Here is a 10,855-nt window from a genome sequence, read left to right as displayed (position 1 = left end):
TATTGAAATCGCTCATCACATATCATGTTAACAGAGATTGTTGGCACCACCAAATGTCCATCAGGTACAATGTGTGTTCTGCACAAGACTCAAAAGGTTAACCCATACACAGAAATAATTCAACATACTGGTTACAAGAAACAGTACAAGCCCAGTTGCATATGTGATAAATCAGCATGACAATAACAGGCAACAGTAGAGGCCATAAACTCAGCCAGCCAAAAGCAGAAATCATCACCAAAAACCACAAGAACAACCTACATATCCCAAGAAAATAATGCAGAAGCCAGAGCTGTTGAGGGCTAAATGCTCAATTTTTTGATTTTGAGTGCTTCACAAGCCAATCGATGACAGAGTCTATGTTGGTTGAGTTCTTGCATGAGATCATGTAACAACAAACCTCTCTGTCTGTAATGGATTTCAGGCCCCTGCAATGCAGTTCATAGTTAAGAGTCCGAGCAGCACTTACATTATGGGAACTGCTTCCGACTGTTTACATGTAATAGAGATATCTTAAAATAGAAATTTTGTGGTTACTTACATTTCATCTGTCAAACCCTGCTTTGTCAGAGCTTCTGGCTTATCAATTTTATTTCCAAGGACCAACAATGGGATCCCATTCAGTGATGGCTTGCTTAGAAGATCATGAAGTTCACTTTTTGAGATGGGCAAATTATCACGGTCTGCTGCATCAACAACATACCTGCAAAGAGAAAATGAAGTCATAAAATATAGGATCTTCCTATCATGCAACTAAGCCATTGGAAAGTGATCATATCATGACATAAAGGATGTTTCTTGCTAATCCAATTATGTGATAAGCTATTTCATTGTCATTTTTCTCAGAAATAGATATAATTTAAGGCATGGTTTTGTGTGGTTCTACTAAAACAATCAGAAATAATCTAACATAAACAACTGAACAGATCAGAATATAAGTAAATTCAAGTATATGCTTTTATTGTACCGGCAGTAGTGCATGACATCAGAAATCTATTCTTGTGCTGGAGGCATTATATCATGACCTTGCTACTACTTGGATGCATTAAACAGCGAACAATATTGATCATCAAATGAAACTTTCAAAATGTAGAAGCACACAAAGAAGGTAACACTACAATGAAAAAACCAGGAATTGTACCCATAACTGGTTTAGTTTTGCTGTTGGATTGACCATGAAGAGTAACTACATTGAGCTGGATGACCTGGCTGAATGTCAACTGAACCACAAGAACCAGCCGGACTTGATCAAACTGGGCCAATTTTGAGGTGTCCAATATAAGGACCAAAGGCTCTTGTTTCCAATTATAATGATCACTAAACCAAGAGCATTTCGATCTTTACATGTTATACCTTGTAAACATATTTATAATCTCCTGTGATTTGCTTAAGAGAGTCACAGTTCCCATAATCCTAATAACCTATCATTTTCACTTCACCACTGTGTCATGTCACCATTATCCTGGCGGTAGCATCTGCTAAAGAATCTCACCCTACTAAAGATGGTTGTCACCTCATCTTGGCCCTTGAGATCAGAGCCCTGTCACCAACTGACTGCACTGCAGTGGAGAATGTGAAAGGGAATAGGTGAAGAGGATCTGAGGAAGCACTAGCAAGGATGGATGACAAGTACTTGCGGCTGGGGTTGATCTGGTTAGTGGTGCAGCCGGACATGACAGAGGTTGGAGGGAATCCATTCAAGAATTATAATGTCCCAGAATGGATCATCACCTGAGAGCGGTACCTGTTCTATGAGAGTGAATCATGATGATGGTCCCAATCAAAGTCTATGATGAGCTGTCAATTTCAAAAGGGGATGATGGCAGCATATCTGTCACTATTGCATTTCTGGCGTATCATACATATTGAGCTTAGAGAAGCTGATCCACAAGAATGACACTGAGGTTTCTTTGCTATTAGTTTCATTCTTTGATATGAGGCCTCTATCATTAGTAAGAATGTGAATGCTCCAATTGGTGTAGTCATTTAAGTTAAAAACCACAAGCATACAGGCTGAATTTGGTGAAGACTATAACAGGAGAAGTATTTTATATAATGATGATTACAGAATTAAAATATTGCAAAGCTTAAATTAAAATGTTATTGTATTTTTTTTTACTTTTTATCCTGATTCAGTAATACTTGATAGTTGATAGAGACATTCAATACGCCAAGTTATAACTTGATAGTTGCTATCCTATGCATTGTCAGAACCATGAATCTTAATGTTATATTTTCATGATTACCTATATTATTTTATATTTTCTTGTGTTTTCTAGCATTATGACATAATAAATGATTTTGTATATATTATTTTCTGAAAAAAATCAATAAACCTTCATCTGACAAATCAGCCCATCAGACTAACCAAAAGTAGTGATTGAAACTTGTCCAAGACAAATGACCAACCCAGCTAAGAAAACTATGTTCACAAGAATCACGGTCAGATAATATTCTATCTTTTATACTCGAGGCACAAACGTTTCAAATCAAGTATTCAGTAACCCAGCATAAAAAATAAGCATCATGTGTCATTATTTCCTCTGTTTTTAATTTGTAAAAAATCAAAGATTCATGGTAAAGCTTTATCAAAGATGATTTGCATGAGACATAATGACTTTAATAAGAGACAATGAACTTCATCAGTTAGAAAGCCAAGCAACATACTAGACAAAAAGCAAACAGAACCAGCAGCAGCACAAAAGCATGATAATGACAGAACACTCACAAAACTCCAAGAATACAGTTAGGGAATCAGGGTTAAAGTTGGATTACAAGCAAAAAAGAGGATCAGGTAATCAAATACAAATGGATTAAGATAGCAAGAAATTTTGAGAGGTACTTTCACAGCACTTCAGAATTATAACTAGCAGCAGCACTGATATTATTGAGATAAATGAACAAAAGGAAAATATAAGCAAAATAAAACAAATGATTGAGGGAATATGGACAAATCATGTTGATAGAGGAGAAAAAAGAGAGAAGCAGCCAACAATTTCTTTAAACTAAATAAAAAGTATTCAATCATATTTTTTTACGGAATATGAGACCTCTACACTTGTGGGTTATGGTCTATGCCTAATTTGCGCAATTGAGATGAATAATGCTCTTGATAACAGAGTTTCTAATATCCTTTTTAGACTCTGATAAGTCGAGCATAGTGTTTCAGGGTTGTTCCCTAACTATAAAAATTTAAAATGCAATAAATACAATAGATCTTTTTATCACCTAATAATCTTTCACAACTTATTAAGCAAACTCTTTTGTTGCTTTGGTATGTTAGGTCAACAGATGATCATAAGAATCTTCCAGGGAGCATTCACCACACTGAATCCTAATAAAGGGCCACCTCAGTTAGAGCATCATTCAGTCCTTAATTCACTTTAAGACTCTTAGTGATTAATAGACTCTTGCAGCAAATAGGTAGCAGAAATAGGACTCTAAGGCATCATAACCACTCAATATAGGTTTCTACAAAAATATTAATTTTCCTATAAAATAATGACAAGATAGAAAAAGCTACAGAAGCAAAAAAAGAAAGATAATCCCAGGACTCATTGAACAGATGAACTTAAAAATAGTGAATTTTTATTTACTCAGATCAAACCTATTATATTCCATGTTGCATTAGGTATAAGATTACAGTAACAATGTGATATATCCCTGCAGATTAGCATAGTAAGAGAAATAACAGCCTCAAAGACATTATTCTAGATTAATAACATGAAGTTGATGAAGAAAAAGCATTAGCCTAGGTACATAATAAAGGATGATAAATATACATAGGCCCTTCTGATTATATGACATTACTTTTGGGGTAGGTATCCTGTAACAAGTACGATACTTTAATGGCTTATAGACATATTACTTTTCATATCACCAAAAAGTTAAAAACAACAAAGTTATTTTTGGGTAGATATGGTTGACAAGAAGCACAAAGACAATCCATGGTTGAAAAGTGGTCAAAAAGAAAAACACCATCTTTTAGGGTTGAAAAGTGGCACAATTACATGATAGTATTACCACCACTAGGGTTCCCTAAACTTTTCATTGTATGCTTACACTTTGGCATGATATATGGCATGGGTAGGCATCCAAAATATGGAACAAGTCTAAAAGGAAATATTATAGTCAATCTGAGCTAATAAAACCAATCTAAGGACAAGGTTGTCTTGGTTTCCAAGAAAAAAGCAGCAGCACCACTTCTCCAGCTTTGCCAAAACCAGTGACTAGATTGGGCATGTTAAAGCAGAGATGAAATCAATCACAGATGTCTTAGAGGAAGGTGGAACTTGCTATTTTATTCCACTAAAGATATCAGAAAAGTCAGACAGTTGCCAAACACCCACATTCATTTCTCATACTAGGATCCTAGTGATATAGCATCACTAGTGAGAGGGCTTGCACAATATAGTAGAATCCTAGAGACAAATTATGGAAATCAGAAGAGCATACCAATGGCAAATAAAACATGGATAATACATGAGTATAAAAATCAGTGTCATGAACCTTTTTATGAATAGTATCATCATAAAGAGGTTCAACTGAAAACCTTATATAAATGTTTGAAGCAATAAGAGAATTAAGCTTTAATACTGTCATTTGTACCTTATAATTCTGCCATCTTAAAGTGGTCAATCTATGTATGACAAATTCCATGGAAACTTTACTGAAGAAAATAATCTGATGCAGTTGTTCTCAGTCAAATCTAACATATTTCTGAATTTTCCTTGCTCTATCATCTTGTTAGAATTTTTTTTGAAAAAAATAATTTTCATTTATTCCATTAAACACCATACAAGACACTTTTGCATGATCTTGGACATAAGACCTACCAATCATGCAACAGTGCAGTAACTACTAGGATGTCTCTGTTAGAGACAGTGTTTAATTACACATGATCTCAGAACAAAATAAATAATAATTACAAATTAGAAACATTCAAGCATTCCATATTAAGGAAAAGAGGAGCAAATATAATTATTAACTTAACCTTGTGACGTACATGTATGTTCTATGCCAAATCCTTTGCAAACTGTAACTCCTAACCAAAAGAACATGAAAGGATGGTTTAAGTAGTCACAATCTTTCCAGATCAATGTCCATGAATGTTTCGGTGTATCACATTAAAAAATGGTTATTTGTTCAAAAGCTCATACTGAACTTTTGAAAACCCGACAAATAACTTGAACGCTAGACTTTTGTTGTTAATATTTTGATCTCTGATCATAAACAATCAACAATAGGTTTTGGAACAGCAAAATTACAAGTTTGTATATGAAATGATAGATAGCTGATGAAATATGATTTGGATAAAATGAGCAAAATAAGCATCCAGGAAAGGAGAAAAGGGCATACACAATAGCGGAGACCGCACGGCAATATCTCTCCCACATACTGCGAAACCTAGGCTGGCCTCCAAGATCCCACAATTTTATGGTAACATTTCCCTTGGTCACCTTCCTCATATTGAATCCCACCTACAATTCCAGCAAACACATCAATATCGGCACTAAGAAAATTCTGATGTATGGATGCAAATTTTAATTTTAATTGAAGAAATAACTCACAGTAGGAATCATGTCCTCGCTATATCCACCAGTCTGCAGAAGAAAACGAACATAATCAGGTCTACAAATAAATTAATATATCACAAGTAATATGCTGGCGTCCTGAAAACACGATTGTCTAAAGAACACAAACCGCAATGACGTTCACAAGGGAAGTTTTCCCAGCATTCTGAAGTCCGATCAAGGAGAGCTCCATTTCTTGTTTGAAGAATAGGCTGCATTTGCAAGACAATTTCAAAAGCACCATATTAGATGAATTCCCGCATGTCATCCTTATGAACATACAAACAAATCGTTGTACCCAATATACTGCCTTCAATTGGACAAGGCGAAAGACGAAAGCAAATCAACCACCACAAAACCTTGATAAACCGAACTTTTCCAATTTTCTCTCTATATTAATTACATTCCATCGACTCTAACTCGTCAATGGCAGCTCGACAACTGCAGTTCACCAATTCAACAACTGAGCCCATGGCCACACTTCACACATCCCTAAAAAGGAACCCCTGGATTTTTACCATCTTACAACCCATTTAAACAAAATCCAGAATCACGGCAACGAAATACGAAGCAAAATGGGAGAACGGAACCGAACAATGCGTTCACATCAAACCGGAATCCAACTAAATCGATCACGATAAAGATAAAAGGGAAGAGGAGTCAACGGATCTCACCTTCGGAGCCAATTGAGGAAAGCTTCCCACAATCCCATGGCCGACGATGGATTAAGGAGAAGAGGAGGAAGGGATCAGAGGGGTGGTTCGCTGCAAGGATCGAAGAGGGCGATTGAGGGGAGTCGGCCCACCCTTTTCTTCTTCCTCTTTATGAAGGAGTCGCGCTGTCCTCTTCTGTTTTGACCATTACTGCCCAATAAAAGAAGGGAATAGAAGAGCTTGTTTTGGTCTTTTTCTTGGGTGTGGCTTTTCATTGAACCCGATAAATTAGATGGTTCTACCGGAAGGTAAGATTTCAGGGTGGCGGTCTGGGCGGCACCTCCGGGGTGGATGGTGGTGGGAATAAACTTGACCGCTTATTTCTTGACACGTGCTTAGCGCTTATGCATGCTATTGATCACCGACTTCTCATCTACCCGCCGCAACAACCGGCCAAGGCGACTGGTTTCCGTGAGAAGGGCCCCGCGGGACCCGCCCGCAGACTGAAGTCCGATGAACGCGTAGATGCCCTACGAGGCCCCAAGGTTGACTCACTTGCGGGGCCCAGACGTAAGGGAACCATCACTCGCTTATGATTCCGAGAACATCTCAGATACCCACGAAACGCCCAGCCTGGCGACTGGTGGTAGCAAGGGTCCCACAAGAAACCGGCCATCGGTCGAAGGTAGCATCATATGTTGCGACTCCCGAGTTATCGTGCCGCCCATGCCTACGTGGCACTCTTTGGGCAAGTGAGCATCGGGGCCCAGAGGTGGGGTCTGTGAGAGCCCAACACGTTCATGGTACTCTGGAACCCACATGTCTGGTCGTCCAGGAGGAGACACGTCATATGTCGCCCCGTATTTGCACCAACCACAGGACAGGTTGTCAGAAGGGTGAATAACTGATGGTATACCATCTGGGGACGACGATGACCGTCCATCCAAGATCTATGCCAATCTTGAAGAAGGACAAAAGTGGACGGTCCTCCGAATTCGGATCCTATGCTGTAGTGTTCATCCATCTCAACGAGGATCACGAACAAACACCTGAGGGGAATACCAGAGAACGGGAAGGGATGGAAGAAAGAGACCGGCATTCTTCGTATGATCTAAAGCGAAGGGGACCAAAGGAGCCACTTGCAGCGATTGATGGCTTCTTAGATGGATCTCTAAGGTGCATGCCTTTCTTCCCCAACTCGAAGACTGCGGTAGGTCCGACAAGGGAAGGGAACGACAGCATGCGTTTCTATTTTCAGTAGATTGTGGTTACCGAAAGATGGAAACCCGATTCAAGCCCATGATGCGCTTGTATATGACGAGGAAGAAGAGACATTACTGATAAGGAGGGAACCCCCAACTTTTCTTCCACACAGGAAACGAGTTGCATGGGTTAGTTGAACTTTTTGTTTATACTATAGTTCGTAATTTGCTTACCTTAGAACAGTTATGGACCACAATTGACATGCATGCTTTGTTAGATTTGCTGCCTGTCTTAAAATCCATTGGTTTTTTTTTTTTTGAATTGATGTTGAGACGGAAGTTTACCGAATGCAGCGTTGTAGGAATGTTGATTCTTGATTGTTAGAGAAGATTGGAAGAATATTTTATTTAGTGCTTGACACTTCTATTTGTTTCTTTAACACTGCAGTTTGTCTTTGTATTTGATGTTAGATTCATATTTATATCTTTCACATTCGAATACATCAACATGTTGATGGAATCACTTTATTCATAATGAAAGTAAAATAAAGATAGATTTTGTCAAGACATATTAGTTGTTTGATCAATTGAGGCTATTTGTCTGCTTAATTCTGTATGTTTCTGTTGTATTTTCCTTTTGGTCTTTTGGAGGTTGAAGGCTTGAACCTTGATGATTTCTAGAAATGTCTCATGTTTACGTAAAGCCGTAGAAGAATTCATCTTGTCATGCAAATAGTCAAAGTTGTATTTTTCTGGGCACATGCTGATCCTATCAAGACCTTCCCAGATAGCTTCTGTATTACAAACATCTTGTGGAGGATATCGATCAATGACACCTGTTGTTTATTCCTGGAGGGGCAGCTCCTTTGCATTATTGTCATTCCGCCCAAATTATAGACATGTTTGTTACAGATAGAGCATCAAAATCATGTTAAGTCTAGCCATCTGATCAATGCCCTCAATTAATGTCTCCGAAGTCCTTTGAAGTGTGTATTGATACTACTTTGTTCAATACCATGGTTACCATCAAGTACTACAAGACCTCAGGGATGAAAGGGCATGCATCTATAATGAAGCCACAAAATTCTGTTTTGTGAACAAAATGAGACTCAAGTTCAAAAATATTATAATCATCTCTGATCACATAGATGACTATTATCTGTTCCTTAAACTATTTGTCGTTTCCTGGATTGGTTGCTTCATTCTGCAACACACACAGTAATCTATGCTACTAATATAAAATAAGCAAACACATGAAAGATAATTTGTCATTTAATCAACAGGCCTATTTCATGGGCAAAAATATAGCAGTTGGCATACAGAGATGCCGACATAAGTGTATGGAGATGACTGAAATCCAGACCCTTGAGGCCTAAGGTGAGGCTCCATTATCGGATACCTTAATGGAAGCCCTATCTGAGTCCACTTGAAACATCATAAACAGTAAGCAAAAAAGTTCAGCTTGCTTTAATGTTTGTTCTCAACTAGTATGGAAAAGTTCAACTTAATTGATTTATATACTCTTCTCCAGGTGATGTTTAATAGAGTCAGTTGCTATTTTTTAAAAGGCTTGTAGGAATAGGTGAGTGAAGGGATTGTGCTCCCAGTAGATGAAATTAAATCACCCATGATCTTCACTAGTCTGACATCCTTGAACATATCCTGAAGTGATCTACGATGGCAAGTCTGATTACTTGTCATGTTGATGCTCATAGACGTTGCTGATTAGCTTTAACCACCAAAGCCCGGTTGGAGTTTCGCTCAGTGACTCCCCCACAAGACCTTTCACAAACTTCTATAACATGGCTGCATGGTTGTGAGTGGGGATTTGACCATCTTCAAGGACGACAATGATGAAAAGGCATCATACATCACATACTCTTCCGAGGACAATGATAAGCTCCATGTTTGGTCCATTAACAGCCGACTATCTTAATGTTTCAACAGTTTTGAGGATTTTTGTAGGATGACATCGAGAGGCTCATAGCAGATACCTTACATGATCACTTCTAATTGTGCTGTGTGGCTTCCAAGCAAAGCTTTGGTACATGCAGCTGAGTCAATCTTGGGTACTTGGGAGATGATGGGGATCTTTGCGTTGGAATGAACAGGATGCTTAGGCTTCCCAGGTTCCTTCACTTATATCGCATATTGCTGGAATCCTTCCGAGATCAAATACTTAGAAGTACGTAGTGCTGATTCCAACAGTAGGACTGGGTGTTGAACCCCTCAACATTGGTCGAGTCGGAATAGTTATTTGACTAAGTTGCTGCTCATGTGTAGTGTGCATATGCAGATATTATATAAGCAGCTTTCGATGGTTGTTCATGATGAGGGAGTATGTGATCTGCAGTTTGCTGATAGTATCATCTGCACTGTCCCAATCGTTTGATTATTTCCGTCTGTAAAAGTTTTGGGAGCACATGGAAGGATGAAATATCACCTGACTTTGTGGCCAAAACCTACTAGATTTGTCAAACAAAAGATATTGGTTGAGTTGTTTATCCCTCATTGGCTTCTTGTTGTAGTCCACAACCTTCAGATATTTGGAAAGCAATCACAAGAGGTGTCAATCTTTCAAAAAAGTGAAGCTAGTGCTGATTCAAGACTCAAGCTTGCTCCTGGCTTCTCAATCTAAAGAATTTTGCACTGTTGGATCATGAGGAGAACTGAGTGGTATAACTAACTGCTGATAGAATGTCAAGCAAAGCTCAATTTTCTGTGTACCCCTAGAGATACTGCAAATGTGAAAATGTTTATTTCTCCCAGAGTAAAATGTATTCCAGTTTCACATGACAACATCACCCCATCCAACAGTGGTATTTGTACTTTGGTGTATGGTGCAGTAACATAAAATTGCTCATCAAATCTTTTCTCACATGACTAGTGAGAAAATTCTGTGTCACTCTGTCTCGAAAAGAAAATTGCAGCTGACCAAACATGAAGAGATCTCATCCTTTTTCTCTTTTGTTGCATAAACACATGTCTAGCCTGCAAATGGTCATTTCAGTTGATAATGATGGATAATTTTGCTTTGTTATCTGATATTTCCCAAACCATGCTATTTATGTGGAAGTTCCAATGATCCTCTTCTATTGGTTACATGAGTCTCTTTCTCACTACTTCCTAACAGTCAACTTGACCTGACTCATAACCTCAAGGTTCAACTCAAGTCAATCAGAGCCTGGAAAAAGATACCATTTTTAGAAGAGTATAATCTTTCTAAAAGAGTACAGTACCATAAGTTAACAGAACTTGAGGAACCCTTTTTATGGGTAGTGAGATTTGAAGAATTATGCATAAAATCATAATATGTGAGGAACTAATTCAAAACCAAAGTAGGAATATGAATGAAAGAAAATGTTATGCTATAAAGATAGTGGACTTTTCACAAGAGAGAGAGAGAGAGAGAGAGAGAGAGAGAGAG

At 38.1% G+C, this 10,855-nt stretch overlaps 1 protein-coding gene across 1 annotated transcript; it reads right to left on the bottom strand.

The window, feature by feature from the left end:
* On the bottom strand, positions 1-6,420 carry LOC135666583 (ADP-ribosylation factor-like protein 8a). Its single transcript, XM_065178169.1, has 6 exons — positions 6,248-6,420; positions 5,704-5,785; positions 5,571-5,603; positions 5,359-5,480; positions 542-703; positions 1-428 (listed from the first exon to the last, which is right to left on the bottom strand). The coding sequence occupies exons 1-6, from the start codon at positions 6,283-6,285 to the stop codon at positions 311-313; spliced, it is 555 nt and encodes a 184-aa protein (XP_065034241.1). The 5' UTR covers positions 6,286-6,420; the 3' UTR covers positions 1-310.
* Between the last annotated feature and the right edge of the window lie 4,435 nt (positions 6,421-10,855).

This window comes from Musa acuminata, unplaced genomic scaffold (assembly GCF_036884655.1).
Source record: "Musa acuminata AAA Group cultivar baxijiao unplaced genomic scaffold, Cavendish_Baxijiao_AAA HiC_scaffold_1110, whole genome shotgun sequence".
NCBI lineage: Eukaryota > Viridiplantae > Streptophyta > Magnoliopsida > Zingiberales > Musaceae > Musa > Musa acuminata.
Note: the sequence above shows the minus strand (reverse complement) of the source record. Positions and strands in the feature narration are given on the sequence as shown.